The 18454-nt window shown below is 41.4% G+C and overlaps 1 protein-coding gene across 1 annotated transcript; it reads right to left on the bottom strand.

The window, feature by feature from the left end:
* Window positions 1-450: 450 nt before the first annotated feature.
* ACADL (acyl-CoA dehydrogenase long chain) lies at window positions 451-16794 on the bottom strand. The gene is made up of 11 exons (XM_033065257.2): window positions 16661-16794; window positions 15061-15222; window positions 12477-12614; window positions 11885-12049; window positions 10942-11008; window positions 9569-9733; window positions 8829-8930; window positions 6485-6598; window positions 4236-4363; window positions 2238-2324; window positions 451-1114 (listed from the first exon to the last, which is right to left on the bottom strand). The coding sequence occupies exons 1-11, from the start codon at window positions 16732-16734 to the stop codon at window positions 1021-1023; spliced, it is 1296 nt and encodes a 431-aa protein (XP_032921148.1). The 5' UTR covers window positions 16735-16794; the 3' UTR covers window positions 451-1020.
* Window positions 16795-18454: the final 1660 nt, after the last annotated feature.

Genomic DNA, 18454 nt, shown 5'->3' with positions numbered 1-18454 from the left:
TGGCGCTCTTGAAGAGTCCGCGCCCAGCTAAAGCGCAGCGCGGCGGGGCGGGGCCTCCCCCGCTCCTCAGGGGAGGAGCGCGGCCAATCCGGGGCGCCGGGGGGCGTGGCTCGACCTGGGGGCGTGGCCGCCCGCCATTGGCGGGGCCCCGCCTGACGCGAGGACCCCGCCCTCCCCTCCCCCTCCCGCTCCCCCCGCGCGCCGGGGCCGTGAAGGAGGGGACGGGACCCGCTCCGGACAGCTTCAACTTTTAACGCCCAGCGTGGGTAAAGAGCTAAAAACCCTCCTGAACACACACATGCCAAGCTACCATCGCAAATAAAAAACCCTCAAGTTCTCCTGCCTCGCATTCCCTCCCTCCGAACTCCCCCGCAGCGCCCTGGGGTGAACTCGGGCACAAAGGGAGATGCCCCGTTCCCCCGCGGGCTTTGAAGTAACCGCAAACAAGCGTGAGATTGCATAGAAATGCTTTATTATGTTTATTTGACCAAAGTAATTAAAATAAGGCATTCTGGGTTAGATGTAAACACAGAGGTGAGCTGCCCAGCAGGTGGCTGCTGTACAGTGAGCAGGTGTATGGCAACAACAGCAAGAGTGTCAAGTTCTACTTCCCAAGGGGAAATACACATTCAAAGTTAGATTAATATTTAATTTCATTTGTTAAGAATATGGCTTCCCTTGAGATTTGATTCTGGAAAGCGAGGTTTGGATTCAACACAATGAGTTCAAGTCCCAAGACCAAGCTATTCAATGTTCCAGAGATAAAATTGCCTTTCACTACCAGAACTCTCAACACCCAGAGTACTTCACGTTGTACAAAGATAACATATTCATTAAATATTAAATATCCTCCATGTGAGCACACTGTTATTACTGACATGTGCTCTAAGTGTCACTTCCTTTAAATTTAGGAGATGATACAGCACTTTTATTTTACTTACATTCTGATGTCTGATTTTATGCCAAATACTAATATAGAAAAGGATTCTGCAAGACTCTGCAAAGTAGTGAGCATCTGCCCTACTTGTCACTGACAATGTCTCTAGCAATAAGTTCTTTCATGATTTCATTGGTACCACCATAGATTGGCTGAACACGGGCATCCACAAAAGCTCTGAGGAAAAAACAAAACAAAACAAGGAAATATTACAAACAACACCTCAGAATGAACATATAATTTAAAAAAAAATATCTTTAGAGATCCCTCTTTTCAACAAATATTCTTCTCATTGACAAAGTAACTCTTATTTTCTAAGGGGCTTCAACTAGAATATTACAACTTTCCAGGGTGTTGTGCACCAACCAGGAACTGGGTCAGTACATGTTCCTTCATTGTTTATAGTGTAAAGTCTCCACTCTTGCCTCTTATTAAACAAAAAATAAACCCCTATAAACCCAGCCTGCTGGCCTTTCTTTAATAAGATGGTACAGATCACTCACAAATTACACTCAGTGAAAATATGGAGGAACAAGTCATTTTTTAAGTAACATTTCATACTCACGCTATTTAAAGTTTAAAAAAAAAAATCTAAGCCTACTCAGTTAAAAAATTGGCTTACTTATTATGACAACTGCACAGCAGTTCTGTTTTTGCTATTTCTACTGTCAGATTACCATCTCTGTGGTTTTTCTCATAAAAACAGCACCAAAATCTCTACTTAGTGTGTCACATGGCCTGTACACAAACTTCACAATAACACACAAGGATATAGACAAAAGCTTCATAAATGTCTCTATAAAGTCAGAAAAAAATGAGAATGGCAAATTCCTTTTCCTACATATAAATCTCTTATTTTAAAAGGTGAAAAATGCTAAATGTAGCCAGTTATGCTCTTCATTTGACAATTTGGTACTCAGTGGTATCTGATCAACATGTTTTCTTCACCCATATGCATTTAACTTCAGATAAAACAAACTAGCTCCCCTCATTTCTTTTACAGTTTTGCTTCTGTTTTTCCAGAAAATCAACAAAAAACAACTTCTCTTTTTTGGAAAATAAATAAAAAACAAGCCAAACAATAATTGCTGGAGAGCTTATAGTTATTTGGAGAATCAAAACAAACCCTTCCTGCAGACCTCTGTACAGCAGATTCCCTTTCAATTAATGATGAGAAAAGGAACTGTAAATCACTGGAACTGTAAATCACTGACACTAAACAACACACAGATGCAAAGGAAGTGCCTCCTTTGACTTTGCTGGTGATCTTCCATCACACAATCTGAAATGTTTCACTTACTTTGCAATTGGATACTCCCACATGTACCCCCATCCTCCGTGCATTTGTACACACTGAGTAGCTATGCTGTTTTGGAGATCAGAACACCTAAAGGGCCAGAAGGAAATTTGCTTTTAGAAGGACATGATGTTGCAAAACATTACAAAAGATGAAGAGATGTTCACAAGACAAAAACATACCATGATTAGTAAGACATAAATACTGTTGAATTTAATGTATTAAAGGTTTGTTCCCTTTATGGGACAGGTTTCAGGAAAGGAAAGGTTTCAAAACAGACAGGTTTGTTTACCTTTCTCACAGGCCAAGACAATCCTTTTGTGAAGCAAGTTGATACAATCTCTTTTCTTGCCAATTCCCTCAGCTTTGTCAGAAATTAAGAATAAACCCCACCACTGCCATTAGCAACACACCAGGATACTCTTTGAGCATAACCACCACCTGGGCATAATTTATTTTCTGCAATAAACTTTTCCAATAGCCTTTTCTGCAATAGCCTTCAATTCTAAAACACACTGTAATTCTCCAACAGCATTTGTTGACTGCAAAATATGGATTTAATAGCAAAAAAATAATCACACTGGAAGCTGAAACTGTAGCTAGAAGACATGAAAAGAAACACTTTCTAAACATACAGCTTTCAGTGGAAGAAATGAAAAATGCCAAGCCAATTGCTTTCTCCTGCAAAAATGGAATAATTTTCCCCAAACCATCCCCTCATTCATTTAAATCTTTACAGTTTATTACACCAACTGCAATTATGCAGCAGTGAGTTACTGTCTTTCCTAAATATATTCTCAAATTATTTTAGGTATGTACCACAACCTGTCACCACAAGAAAATCCGAACTAAAACAAACCTACAGACTTTTCCTCCAGATATGAAAAAAGAGATGCACAAACCTGGTTTTAAAATCCTTCAAAGCTCTAACTCAAACCATTAACTAAGTTTGAAGGAAAATTCAAGACTAGACAGAATCTCTTAGTTCATTAGGGAATAAAGCAATTCTACATTCAAACATTTTCTAGACCATTGAAGAGAGTCTTATGGAAGGGTCACAGGGACTCCACTGGAGAAAGAGGAAATCCACAACAAATCATGATGGCAAACAGCTGAGAAAGTGAGGGAGTTTCAAAAGCCTTGCTTAGAGAAATTTGTTGAGGAAGTGAACTGCATATCTCAGCTGGCATTAGTTGTTTCCTCCTCCACAAAACTAAATACCTCTGCTTCTGTACCTGGTACTTCTAGGTAATCACTGCCAGGAATAGCACTCAAACTCTTCCTTCCACTGTAAATATTTCTGCTCATTTCCTCTATACTTATTTTGAAAAGCCTAAAACCTGTGAACCTGCGTATCTTCCATAAATTTCTTTGTTCATGTCTCACGTGGATTTTTCTCCCATCTTTGCACCAAGCTAAAATTATACAAATTCATGTACCACTACCTTAGATATTTCCAGTTATTTTTGTCTGGTAAAACTAAGTTAACATATAACACCACCAAGTATACAGTGAGGGAGAAGTTCTGGACAATAAAAGAAAGCACTGTGCAGTCTCAGTTACAGCAACAGCTGTAGCCAAAACCAGATTGCTTTGAAAACTGGCTAGGCCAAACAGCTATTGTTAAGTAACATTAACTAATGTATCATAGAGCTGAAAATCAATTTAAATTTGGCTCCAAATATTCAAATTTTGCTTTTAAAAGAACCCAAACCAAACCATATACCCCATTAAAAAAACAACAACCAAAAAACACCCAACAACAAATTGCTAGCAATAAAATGCCAATTTTTGTCTAAACACCAATGGAGCACTCACTTTTACCTAAAGCTAAAGCAGAGGCATGACCTTTTTATTAATGGAAGCCTATCTGAAAAGTATGCCTTTATTTTGAAATTGATCTGGTTAACCAACCCTGGTTTTCAATGCAACTTGGATTTTTGTGACCACATGATTAGAGTTAAGACCATGCAACACTTCCAGATGAGTGTAAGCACATACCAATACTTGGCCATGGAGGCTGTGGCAGAGTCCAGGCGTTTATCTGCGTGGAGCTGCAAGCAGTTGTCCATAAAAGCTCGGCCCACACAAATCTGGGTTTTCATTTCAGCCAGCTTGTGCTGTACTGTCTTGTTTTGGAAGTGGACAGAAAGGGTAGAAGAAAGAAATATAGTGCAGTTTAATACTTTAGGTAGAAAATGCAGTGTTTTCCAAAAGGATTGCTGTTAGAAATCGCTACTTCAAACTTTGGCTCTGTAGATATGAAAACACCTTACTTTCTAGACAATTATATATTCACCTGTTGTATTAGACAAAGTTACTGCTCTTTACCTGTCAAGGTCAACTCAAAACACAAATTTAAGAGAAAAAGAAAGGGAAAGGGAAAACAAATTCCTAGAGAGCATGTGGCAGGAGGCCCAGAGTGCTCTGTCACTCTGTCACTAAAATGTCCTTTTATTCTGTAGAGCCATAAACTTTCCCAATTAATAACATTTCACCATCTATTGAGTGGTTTTTTTCTACATATTCTTCAGAGTTTCAGCTACATGCAAAGAGACTGAAGGAAAAAATAAAAGAAAGTTTAGACTATCAGAAAGTTTTTCAGCACTGAGTTCTGTCACATTGGAAAAGAGGTCTAGGTAGAAGAAGTAAAATCCATCATAAAGTTATGTAAATCCAGACCAGGCAGACATTCAACCACCTTCTTGTAATTCTGGTAGGGAGGGTGATAAAAACATCACCCACTAATAAGAGCCCTTTCTTATTTCAGTTCTAGAAATGTATATTAAAAAAATCTTGTTTCCCTTGACAATAAATATACTGGACCAGTGTACTACTACAAGGAAAGAATTCATTTCAAATGCTGTAATGTGGCATGACTAAATGAATTAGCCCAAGGCAGAGCTCTAATTGGAAAGGATTATTTATAATATGCACTCCCAAGTCATCAGCAGCAAAAAACAGATTGAACAGATATGCAGAACTTCATTAGTTTGGCAAAAATACTGTACTTTATCAAATTTATTGTCCACCTGCTGGTGGCCTAGCCTAAAAAGGGAGATTATTTTGGAGATCTTTGCACAGTGAACTACTACAAATAGAAAGCATCCCCTTCCTACATTAAAAAAGTTAAAATATAGCCCTTCTGTGTTTCAGTCACACAGTGCACATACTAAATTCCATCTGGAATTACAGATTCCTGAGAGTTAACTTTAAAAACAGATGAAGATCATAATCCCCTGAAGGATACCTAACATTCCAACCTCTAAAAGTTTCAGTTCTGGTGCTCTTCACAACTAAAGGTTTGAATTTGACAAACACAGTCTCAAGATGCAGAAATGGATTTTTTTTGTTAATTATTTCAAAAGTATATTAAAAAAAAGAGGCAGCCAATATCTTTAGCCCATATGAGTCAGTTCTACCCTATAAACCAAACATGCAGGAGCTTGGCCTCCTTCAGCCCTAACAGTTAATGTTGTTGTCAGGAAAATTGTAGTATAGCAATCTTCTGGAAAACAACATCTATTTTATGACTGCAGCTGAAGAGTGTAGGCACAAACATCTCAAAACTCAATTACCTACCCTCACCAGGAGTGAGCTCTGCCCACAGAGCATGACCCAACAGCTTTTCATGCAGTCACACAAATTCCCAGACTGCTGCTGGCTGAGGAATCTGATTACAACATTCATGAAGCACCTCTGCACCACTCGGGCAGCAAGGTCACTGCTGGCAGTTCCCTCCTCCAGCATTCTCCAAAATAACTTTGCTGCAATGCTCTGTGTCCAGAGGAAGACAGTACCTGCACAGGCAGCCCCCAGGATTTCAGGCACAGACAAATACAGGCAGGTGTGCTTGTATTTTCAGACAGGACCCTGTGATTAGGACCTCTGGCAGTAAAATGCAAGCTTAAGATCAACAAGGGAATTGTTCCTCAGCAGCAGCAAGGAGCCAGTATCCTTCCTGCCTACCTATTTCTCTCTCAGAAACAGCACTGCTGGGAGGTTACTCACCCAAGTCATAAAATACATAATTAAGGCTTTTATGGTGCTTCTTAAAAATTATTATTTTTGCATTTCAAAAAATGAACAATGGGCACAGAGGGAAAAAAAACAGCCACAGTTCAACAGTGAAAGCTCTGAAAATGATCCTTTCAAAACAGCCCAGTGATTTCCCTTTGGTCACTACTTCACATAGACAGCTGGACAGCAAACACACACTTGAATCTGTACACAAGCAGCTCAGTTCTTACCTGCAAATGTGCAATTGTCTTCCCAAAAGCTTTTCTCTGCTTCACATAATTCCTTGTTTCTTCAAACATGAACTCACAGCCAGCAAGAGCCATATCAGCAATTAGCAGTCTTTCCTTTTGAAACACAAATTACAGAATCCAGTTGAGTTAGTCCCGCATTTCTCCACATCAGATGCACAATTAGGACACAGATGTTCAATGTTGTTCATTAAGGGAGTGGGAGCAGAAGTCACATAAAATATCAAACCAGACATACTGCAATTCTGAATTACTGAAATTAATGAATAGAACAAATGCCATGATGTCTAAAGCTCACTTTTAAGTATTTTGATTTGAAAAACATTGCCTCTTTGTCCTCTGAAATAATTCCAAAATCTCATAAACTGAGTTATAAGCTAGCAAGGTGTTTTGGCAGCTAAACAATTTCTTTGTGTTATATGAACAGAGGTCTTTAATATGCTTCTACTTGCAGAAGAGCTAGAACAGCAGTGCTTGTTTCCTGAAAGAGAATGCCAAATGAATCAGAGATGTCCAAGCTATACTTAATTTATAGTAATTTCACAATTATAAGCTGCACTGAGTATAAGCTGCACTTCCGGGTGTCAGCAACTTTTCATTCTTTGTCCATACATAAACCGCACCTGATTATAAGTCGCATGTTACAATACAGAGTGTGATAAAAGGTATCTGTTCTATCACCATCTGTTGAGGGTGGGGACAGTGATCCTTATCTCAATGACAGATATTCTGCTAATGGGCCATCCATTGAAACCAGACAGGGCATTGCTCTTTATCTTTTCACACCCCATCCTTCCTCCAGAGAGTCATTTTCTGCTAATGGCCCATTGAGTCCCACTGTGGGACTGATAAAATTACTGCATCCCATTGGAAGTTGCTCCAGCCAGGGGGAAGAGCCCAACATTTCTTACCAAGATAAAAACAGAGGTTTTGGGACACTAAGGGAGCCCCTTTCTCCACTGGACTCCAGAGGAAAACCGGATTTCTCCACATCACCACTGGACCTCCAGAGGGAAACTGCACCTTGTACAGGAGCACTGCTCCAACTGAATCACATCTGTCACTGCAGGAGGATGCAGCCACCATTTAATGGGACTGCTACCAACACCCTGCCTGATGGGGTGTCAGGCTGTACTCTGACTTTGTCAGGGTTTGGAGTTTGTTTCTTTGTAGTACTGTATTTCTATTTTAATTTCCCTAGTAAACAACTGTTATTCCTAATTCCCATATCTTTGCCTGAAAGCCCCTTGATTTCAAAATTATAATAATTTGGAGGGAGGGGGTTTACATTCTCCATTTCAAAGAGAAGCTCCTCCTTTCTCAGCAGACACCTGTCCTCCAACTTCTTGTTCTTTGTCCATATATAAGCCGCACCTGATTATAAGCCGCACTTTGGGTTTGGACCAAAATTTTAGTCAAAATGGTGCGGCTTATAATTGTGAAATTACTGTACTAAGCAAAGTGCTTCTATGCTAGAAGTACACAAGAAATCCGTGGTGTGTTCTTTTTAATAAACTACCCTCAGACTTTTCAATAGCTGGGTTGTTGGTTAAGACATCTGCCTTTGAGCTGATGGGACATCAACACTTTCAGCAATGCCCAAAGAATTCCCCACCTAGCACTATGTGCTTCAGTTAAAAATCAGCAATATCAACAAAACACTGAACACAGGACTGTCAGAGACTGGAAAAGATTGATGTCTCGAGGTATTTGGGGATGCATGTGTGGGGGCAGGGGGTCAATCTGTCAGTTGTGGCACACTGGAGGCAGTGGCCCAGTCTTGCCAGCTCCTGAATGGCCCAGTGACCATAGTCCCATCAGGGGAGGAGGCCAAGGTGGCTCAAGGACAGCTTGTCTTGACCTATCAGCCTCTTGAGTCTCTACCTCATCATCACTGGAACTCAGGAGTTGGTAGCTATATGTGTGTTTTTCTGTATTTTTTCTATCTTCTCCCTTTCTTCTAATGATCTTTTCATGGAACATTTTGGGTAATGTATCATTGGACAGGTTTAAAGATTGCTAAATTAAACAGACTAAGTTAAGGTGTTTTAATTGGATGTTTAATTGGATGTTGCACTACATCCTTTGTCAAAGTTCCTTGATTTTCTGTATTTTGCCACTAAATTTGTGTAATTTTGACCTCTTGAGAATATCTGGTCACTGTTTCTCCTGTGAGCTTAACCCATAGAAATGTTTCTGGGGTTTTACAAAGGCATTCTGCTTCAGCAACCCAGGTGGCTCACCACAATACATGAACTTCAGGACTAATGACAAGAACTGCCTCTGTATCCTTCCTGCAGACAGCAAACACTCGAATTCCTTTTACCTGAGGGAGCTCTGCCATCAGATAGTAGAAGCCTTTGTTCTCTTTCCCAAGCAAGGCACTGGCTGGCAACCGCACATCTTCAAAAAACAGCTCTGCTGTATCCTAAGAAGATTTGAAATGCAACAGTTGAGAGTCTGACATTCCCATTAAACTATTTTTTCCCTATTGTCTTCTTGCACTTTAACTTGAAATCCCAGATTTAGCCTGGAAGGATCCTCCAGAAGTCATCTAGCTTCCATCCTACTCAGAGCAGCTCCAGAAAAACAATCAGCTGAGGGCCTTGCCTAGCTAAACTTTACAAAGCTCGAAAGATGAAGGCTCCAGGACTTCTTTCAGCCTCTGTGCAAGTATCAAATCACTTTCCTGGTGGACTTTTTATCCTAAAACCTACTAAGAATTTTCCTTCATGTAATTTGTCTCCTTTGCCACTCTCCCTTTCACTCTGGTCCTCAGAGAAGGATCAGGCCCCACCATCTCTATAGATAAACACTTCAGTAAGATCCTGTTCTTCCAGGTTTCTTCAGAGTAAATGCATGCAGCTTCCTCAGCCTCTCCCTGCACATCACACACTTCAACTTCCACAAGCAAAACCAGGATACCTATGTTGCATGTTTGTGCTCTGAAGTGTAACAACTAGAAGAGAACCACACCTCTATCTTATATTTGTTTAGCAGTTTCCAGGCATTAAGTGGGTTTAGACTTTCTCCAAGTCTGTGGCATTAGAGGTTGTATGAACTCACTTGAGCTTTCAGGCCGATTTTGTTCAGTTTGCGTCCTTTGATGAACCCTTTTGTTCCATTTTCCACCAGGAAAAGGCTGATGCCATGAGCAGGGGACCGGGCCTCTCGGTTTGTAACCGCAACCACGATCACTACATCGCTCATCCAACCATTAGTGATGAACACCTGGAAAAAAAGGCAACTTAGGAAAAAAGCAAGGTGGATAGAGGTTAGAAGAGTTCACCAAGTAGCAGAAAGTAAAATTACATTGACACTTTCAAAGGTGAACTGAAAGGCAAGGTCCAAGTGTCCAGAAGAGTTTCAAGCTTTTGATATTAAGTGTTCTGGAACAAGGCAGGCATTAATTTGAGAAGTATTGTGTGGGGCAGAAATGTGAAGTTAAAGAATGCACAGATATGTTTCTTTTGTCTGATCCATGATAAAGTAGGAATAAGGTATCAAATGTAGGTATTAAATAAACACAGAGGTTCTCTTGTCTAGAATTTAAATTAGTAAGGAATGACACTCAAAACTATCAACAGCTTCTCATGAAAACTGCCTAGTATTATCCTGCAGAACAATTGATGGGCATGTCTAATGGATCCATCTTAAGTCCAGCGAAAGAAAGCTTTCTGTCCTGTTGGGCTTCAACTGAGTGGCATGAGCACCTTTTTAGCACCTGTGCATATATATCTGCTTGCAGACATTCTCACCACTGAAATTCTGCTCAGAGCAGAAGTCTCTATCAGTACTGTGTTAGCAGCATCAGTACAAAAGAAGATCAAGGCATTTCATAGCTTTCCAAAAAGTGGCCTGTTGAACCCACACTTCAACACTATTTCTGCCTTCTTACTTTTCATTATACTAATGAAAAAACTGCTTTGCCACAGCTTGATGACACAGTGAGAGCATCTGGTGCAGCTGTTTTGTTTTTTTTCTAACAAGACCAGCAAGCTCCTGAATAAAGATTCCACAGCTTGCATTGTGGCAACACAAGTTTTTACTCAGGCCACAGAAGATTTCACAGCAGTAATGTATATATTTTATTGTTAAACATCAGTACTAAGAACCATACTGCTCATACTACACACCACATTTTTCCCCTTTCCTTACAGTTTAGGGGAAAATAAGCCTTTTAATAGGTTTATTTTAACCAAAACACACAAGCCCTCACATAAATCAGTTTCTAAATTGCCTGCAACAAACATATCTTAAGACCTGTTAGAGAAAAGTAAGTGGAACAAAAAACCCCACCTACAACATAACCCACACAAAAATCCCAAACCAAAAGCAAAAGGATTGGGAGGAGATGCTGAGAGCAGTGAACATCCTGCTGCATTCAGCTAAATGCATTTAGTTCCTAAAGCCTACGAGCAGTATGTCAGTTCACTTACCTTACTCCCATTAAGAATCCAGTCACTCCCATCTTTTTTTGCGTATGTCCGTACTCCCTGCAAGTCACTAAAACAAAATTCAAAAAGTCCTTCAAAAAAACATTCCAGAAGCTGCAATTTGTATCTTGAATTCTATCCAGTACAAAATAAGGCAGATTTTATACCATCCAGACATGGCCTCAGTGAAAGGATAGTGAGACACTGTGAAATATCCAAGTGTAACAGAAGCCACAAGCACACTGTGGAAAAGGATGGTAAATCTATGCAACATACAGGAGCAGGAGGTCCCATTTCCCCATCTCTGCTTGAGACAGGTGGTGTAATACAAACACTGACATCACCAGGTCAGCATCCACCTCCCCCAGTATACACAACAAATGCCAGCTAAAACACATTCTCTACACAGGCTCAGTCCTGATCAGGAGGCTCTGTGAAAAGCCACAAGCAGCATCTGCCATTTGTAGAAACACACCACCAACAGGGTTTGCACTTTGTGTGTCTCTCTCTATTGGAAACTGGTCAGAATACATCAGCAGTGTCTACTCCAAACATGTGATGGGCAAGGAGGGACATTTCTCTGAAAGGATTCAGAGGAAACAAAAACAAGGTGTTCTGTTCAAGCCTTCTTTACCAAGATATGTAATTTCCCACTGACTATGCTTCAAGTTATACATTCACATGACAAGTAAGTTAGTAACTATAAACTCAGACTGCAAAAGCAAATACAAAGCTTATTTTCCCACAGTGGGACAATGCAGAAATGGATTGTGAACGACTACATTGCAATGACAAAGCTGTAATAAAGTAATCTGTATCAGGCTTTTCGAGTCTCACCTATAATGTAGGATAGTCTAATCTGTAAAGTAACTCAGAATGTTTTTCAACTTGACAAATCAACAGACAGTAAACAATGTTGAGACCATTGTTCCAGTATTTGGCTTACCTGCCAGCCCCAGGCTCTGTCATGGCAATAGCTCCAATGCACTTGCCTGCAACCATCTGGGGGATAAAGCGTTTAATCTGTTCTTCAGAGCCATAGTTTGCAATGTAGGGCATGACTATATCTGAATGAAGGCTGAACCCTGGGCCTGTACAGTTAACATACATCCTGGAAAAAAATGGGAGGGGGGAAGTTCAGGAAAAAGTACTACCAAGGACTTGAACACTGAACTTGCACTGTTACAACACAGACCCAATAATAATAAAGAAAACCCCACTACATAGAAATTTCAGAAATCTTCTGGCATTTTTACCATTATTTATAGAATTTAATTTCACAGCCACATAGGTACATAACCTACCAGGCTAAAAAAAACAGCTTCCCCCAGTCACAATGCCAGTGTTACTCAAACAATGATCCAGAACACTTAAAACAGGAGGAATTTACCTACGTGTAAACTACCCTTTCCACAGGAAAGATAACATCATTTTCTGAAAGCAAATGCATTCCATAATGAGGATAACTTATGGGGGAAAAAAATACAGTCACAAACAATATGATAATGGAGATTCCTCCTGAAGCTTGTAGTACTCACTGCTCCTCCCAGACGATGGCTGAAGAGAGAATATCCGCCCCGATGCCTCCGTGTTTTTCAGCAATAGCAACACCCAGCAAACCCTGCTGCCCAGCTTTTTCCCAGAGCTCCCTGCTCACTTGGCCATCCTTCTCCCATCTGCAAAATGGACACAAAGCCAGGGTCACACACTGAACCCTCCCACATGCTGCTGTTTATCTGTCAGGGCTGCTGCTTCACACTGAACACCAACACACAGTGTGAAGGTGCACAGACAAGGGTATGTCACAAACAATAAGCAGTGGCTTAATCACAGAGTTTCTAATCTCCAAGTCCACAGATAACACTGGTATTACAGGGACACCAACTGCAAAACAAGTTGCAACTCCTGCTTCCAATGTGTAGCCTGACAAGATCTCATTAAGAATTATTATGACTCTTACACCAGACTGGGATTTAGGCAATTTAGCCCCAACCATCTGGATAATTACAGGCAGGTCTTTATCCTCCTAACATTCTATTTACAAATGTACATTTACCCACATAAAAATGAGTATAACACATCAGTATCTTTTGCCAATGACTTCAACTCTACCAATGGAAAATGCTTTATCAGAAACAAATTATACCATATTAGTCAGTTTTGTATAAAAATCTGTCCCTGTGCACTTCTTACAAGTCAGTACTGTATCTTGGTAAATTACTGCTTAAAGGTACTTGCAAGTTTGTGTAAATAGATAGCTGAGGCTTATCTGCTGACAGTTTGCAAACTTTAACACCACAGGAATCACCTGCTCTTGGAAAATTAGTGCCTCTTTATTGCACCTCAATAGAACATTGCATGGTCATTAAAGGTCCAGGTTTTCTTTTTTTGAATGCCTTTTTCTTCAAATGCCACTATTTTAAAATTATATGGTAAATGGATTATATCAGAGATATTCCTCTGACACACCTGTGTGCACTAGAACTATACCACTATACCATAGCTATTTACCTGCAGTTAATTGTCTCATTCTACATAAAAAACAGAATCATAGAATCACAGAATGGTTTGGATTGGAAGGGACCTTAAAGCTCATTCAGTTCTGACCCCCTTCCATAGGCAGGGACATCTTTCACTAGCTAAAGTTTCTCCAAGCCCCACCCAACTTGGCCTTGACCACTCCAGTGATGGGGCAGCCACAGCTTCTCCGGGCAAGCTGTTCCAGTATTTAATCTGATTTACAGAGCTTTTGCTCCTACACTGGAAATCTTAAATTTATTTTTACCATCTTTGCTTTCCCCCGATCCCCACCTTGAGGGACATTCCTGTCTCTACTTCACCCAGCATCAAAGCTTCTCCTCCTCACAATAACCCACAATTGCATTCACTGACACTACATTTGTTTTTGATACTCTTCACCTCAGCCCAGACAACTAATATACTGTGCCTGAAGCCTCCTTGTTTGCTTGAAAGGTGTGAGAGCAGAGTGGTTCATCAGCCACTGAAATGATGCAAGAACACAAGTTTGACTTGATCCAGCCTCCCTAAGAAATAGCTGTGTCAGCAAGAGGGCAAATAGGATCTTTAGCAACCTCAAGCAGAGCCAATACATGTACACAAACCTGCCCTGGAAGTCCATCCAACACAAAATGAGGGAAAACATCTGGTTTTATGGACAGAATATGACCGTATAGTGGAAGAGCAAAGTACTACAAGATTGTAGTTTGAGGATAATAAAAAACAACTCTTACCCACCCTGCTGTAAGCCTCCTGCTGCTCATTCATGCCCCAGAGCCATGAATGTCCCAGAGCTCCACCCACTCAACTGAGGCCAGCTGTTTGTGGATACACACCTGAGCTGTGTCAGGATCCTCTCACCTAGCACAGCAATTTCAGAATAAGCGCTTCACTATCCCTCACTGTTTTCAGTTCAGGTAAACTAGAAATTGCTTAAGACACTAATACAGTTTGACACTTTCGGTTCAAAACCATACCCTAAGTTAATTTCTTTCCTTTTTACCACTATAATGTGATTGGATATGACTAAAATAAGGGCTAAAACCACCCTCCAGCTTCAGTTCAGTGGCACTGCAACACTTCTACTCTGTACAGAAAACACACGTATTTCCACAGAAACAAGTAACAAAAGATGTTTTGCGCAAGTTTCTTGGTAATACATAATTCACCTCACCATGCCATATGTGCTTGCATGTAGCTTACAATCTACTGCAAGAGAAACAGTAGCACATGATCAAAGCCTTTTTCAGTGACTATTTCCCAATCCTGTGGGAACTGAAATCCCCCAACCCTACCCCAAAAACAGTTAATGTAAAGTGTCAGTTAATCCTAAAGGCAGGAAACTCTGCTGCAGCTGCAAACTGCTTTTGTCTACACATGGGCCTAAGATGATTGCCCACAGGAGCTCAAAGGATGCATTCAATTTTGATGTGTGATTTTCCTTCACTCATGACTTTCATAGATTTGTTTTAATTTGGTAAATTTGAAATAACATGCACATGAAAAATAACATTTATATCCTATCGTATGAGGAGTAACACCCCAAAAAGCATTTTGGGGAAAAATTAATATTTGCAAACCAAAATATTTAAGAGGTTATCTCACTCTGCATGAAAAGGCAGCACTTCTTCCTGAAAGAATTTCCTGGCACTCTCCCTGAAGATATCATGGTCTGATGAGAAGATCCTCCGAGTGCCTATATCAAGCAAAGTCTTAGCAGAAGACGGTTCCAGGCGCTTTGTGCCATGCTGTTCTGTTTGCAGAGGACTGAAAAAAGACAAATTAATGCATCTGTTAGGGACACAGGCACCCTATCTGCATAACCATTTTAAAAGGGAGGAAACTAAACACAGTTCACATCCCAACTCTGGCACACCATGATAAATACAAAGAACTAACATACGCTGCACTCCACTGGACTATTGATGGAGGTAAAGCAAGGCTGCTTTGTCCTTAACACTTAAAATAAATTTAAAACAAAAATAAAATACATATATAGGCAAAAGAATACAATTAGCCTAATGAAAACATATGTAAAAACAAAAGAATGCTTCAGCAAAAACAAAACAAAACAAAAAAAAACTGAAATAGTGGTAAATGTCAGTAGTAGAAACCACACAAGGAAGTACAATTATGAAATAAGAAAGAAGGGGTTATAACACTTCTGTAGGGGTTTGGAGCATCGAGGATGACATACTACTTTGAGGCTGAAATGAAAATTCACTCCTCATATTTGTGCTTTGGATTCTTTGACTTGCTTTTATTGCATTGCCATGAAACAAAAATTTTAAGTACAGAGCTGAGTACCTGGAAGAAGCACTGACTTTTCTCAAACTATTTGGTTACTCTCTCAGTTCCTCCACACATCAGTTGTGTGTATTCCTACAGAACTCAGCTGAGCCTATGCTTATTTACTCTGCTATGGAGACAAAAGTCTTTATTTACTACCACACGCAGTCACTCAGGCTCTGACAGTGCAATAATCCCCATGAAACACAGACTCTACTTATTTCTAATAGTATTTGGGGAAAAAAAGGGATACAGCAACTTGCTTGTTGAGTATTTTGCACCCTCAAAGCCAGACACACAGTGACTCTCTCAAAAGCTCCACTTTATTTTTAAAGCTGTTTGAGACGATGTTGAACTTGATTTAAGCCCAACCTTTTGTTTCATTGTGTCCCACAAGGAAGAGCCTGGCTGCTCCCTTATTCCCAACGACAATCCTGGGAAAGACATCCCGAAGGTGTGGGCAAGGTGTGATCGCACTCCTGCCTGTCGCTGCCCGCAGCCGCCCCGCGAGCGCTGCGCCAGGGGAACGCGGTGCCCGGGCAAGGTCGGGCTGGCCCCGCTGCCAGCACAGCGCTGCCGCCGCAACTGGAGCAAAGGTCGGGACATCACGGGGATGGATGCGCCGGGGCTCGCCCGGCTCCAGCCGCCGCCTGCCATGGGGGCACGGCCCCACACACACATATACACATATACACACACATATGTGCATACAGCGCCCGTAACGCTCCCGCCACACGCACACAGACCACACGCACCGCCACCCTCCAAACACACACTGAGGTGCCCACACAGCACGGACAGCGCACACACACAGCCCCAAGCAGGTGGGCGAAGATATTCACCCCGCTCTTTGCGGGCCCCAAGCTCAGGGGCGCTCACCCACCCTCACGCCGCAGAGCTGCCCGGCGCCGCTCACCTGGGCTGGGCGGAGAAGGGCCGGCAGCCGGCGGCTCGCAGGAGGCCGCGCAGGCGGAGCACCCGAGTCGCCATCTTACGGGACAGGGCGGGACAGGACAGAGCCCCGCGAGTTATCCCTGCGCCCGCCTACCTACGGCTGGCAGTCTCTTCCGGCCTGGAGGCGGGGGCTTGCTGAAACGTCGCTATAATTAATATTGTTGTGGTGTAGCTGTGCTAGCACGTCATCATGGGAACCGGGAGCAAAGGTGACAGCAAAGGGACGAACTGGTGGCACCCCGGCGTGAGGGACGATGCTCCGGGCCGGGGCTCCATCCTCCTCCTTCAGAGCCCTCAGGAAAGGGCTGTGACCCCCCGGGAACGGAGCCCCCTCCCCTGAGGGCTGCCCTCAGCGCCCCTTGCCGCCATTTTGCCTTCGCGGGCCCGGTCCTCCTGCTGTCAATGGGTTTTGATTTACAGAACCTGCCCACCAAAAGAATTTAGCACTTGTTATTAACGAGAAACAAAAGTCTCCATTTTTAGCAAAATTTTGATTGCTTTATTTTATATAGACAGAGCAAAGCAGCGCTGGGGAGACATGAGGTGTCACTGCCCACTCCACGCTCTGTCCAGTCTTGGTTTGCAGTTTCTTATAGTGTGGTCTCTTGTGTTAATAATTTTTGTTTTCTTGCTGTCATAATTTTGCCACGCAAGCAGTGGTGGCCGAAATAAACATCCGTGTAAAAGTCTCTAGGAGTCAATCCCATAGATACCATCTGGTAGATAAAACTGGCAGAAATCGGGAAGTTCTGGTCTTTGTAGAGAGGCAGTCATTGATAAAAGGCAGGTAGTCTGATTTTGCAAAATCTATCGGACTATTGGAAAGTCTGATTTTACAAACTGCTAGTAGATACAAATTATTTAGAAACATAATATTCATAAGAGGGAGATTTCAAACAATGATTTAATCACATTTTGCCTCTATCACATGTCACTTCAGACCTTTAGTATTCTGGTTTATACAAACCTCAATACTTCTATGATTAACACAAATCTTTTATCAATTATCACACACTTTTTTTTTGTTTTGTTTTATTGGGTTTGGTTTTCTTTTGTTTGTTTGTTTTTGGTTAGGGGTGGGGTTTTTTTGTTTTTGTGTGCTGGTTCTCTAAGTCAGGTGGTTTATTATTATTGTGCGTAGGGGTTTCCCAAGGATGGAGGTGTTCTTCTGAATGTTACCCATCCACAGCACCAATTCACCAGTTCACACACTGAGGCAAGGTGCTTCTATTTTTTTATTCTAGTAAAGTATTTGCATAAAGCAGGGAGCTAGGTGATAACCCATAAAAGGCTAGGTTGCCATTCGTCAAAGCTTTACAATACTTACAGACTAACAGACAAAGGCATACATTTTATTACATAGCCTCTTTATTGATTAGCACTCAACCCCCCATTTGTTGGTTATATCTCTCACTTCTCATGCAAATTAATCCTCATGTGCAGTTCTTCCATCTGAGTCTGGAGTCTATTTTAAGTAGTGGTTGATGAGCCAGTGGCCACAATCTCCCACTGCCAGAATTACATTTACTCTAGTTATTGCAGTGCTCATAGCTGTAGTGATTAACAGCAACAACAAAAATTCAAAGTTTTACTCAAACAGTTATTCAATATCTGAGCAGGCATTTCTTTGAGGGAGAACAAACCACTGGAAGTGGGAAGAAGGATAAAGATTTAATAGTCTGCTCATAGTTTTTCATCATTTTGGCTCCCTGCTGCAGGGGGCACAGTGTGATAGAGGATATTCTCCCAAGTCAGG

Source organism: Catharus ustulatus, chromosome 7 (assembly GCF_009819885.2).
Source record: "Catharus ustulatus isolate bCatUst1 chromosome 7, bCatUst1.pri.v2, whole genome shotgun sequence".
In the NCBI taxonomy this organism is placed as follows: Eukaryota; Metazoa; Chordata; class Aves; order Passeriformes; family Turdidae; genus Catharus; species Catharus ustulatus.
The sequence above is the reverse complement of the archived record's forward strand: the minus strand, read 5'-3'. Positions and strand labels throughout refer to the sequence as shown.

What these genes read in the sequence shown, in the direction of transcription:
- ACADL (XM_033065257.2), bottom strand. Translation starts at nt 16,734, where the DNA reads ATGGCGACTCGGGTGCTCCGCCTGCGCGGCCTCCTGCGAGCCGCCGGC. An exon ending in CCCTTCTCCGCCCAGCCCAG is followed by an intron (nt 15,223 to 16,660) that starts GTGAGCGGCGCC and finishes GTCTTTTTTCAG; the next exon opens with TCCTCTGCAAACAGAACAGC. An exon ending in AAATCGGCCTGAAAGCTCAA is followed by an intron (nt 8,931 to 9,568) that starts GTGAGTTCATAC and finishes AAATCTTCTTAG; the next exon opens with GATACAGCAGAGCTGTTTTT.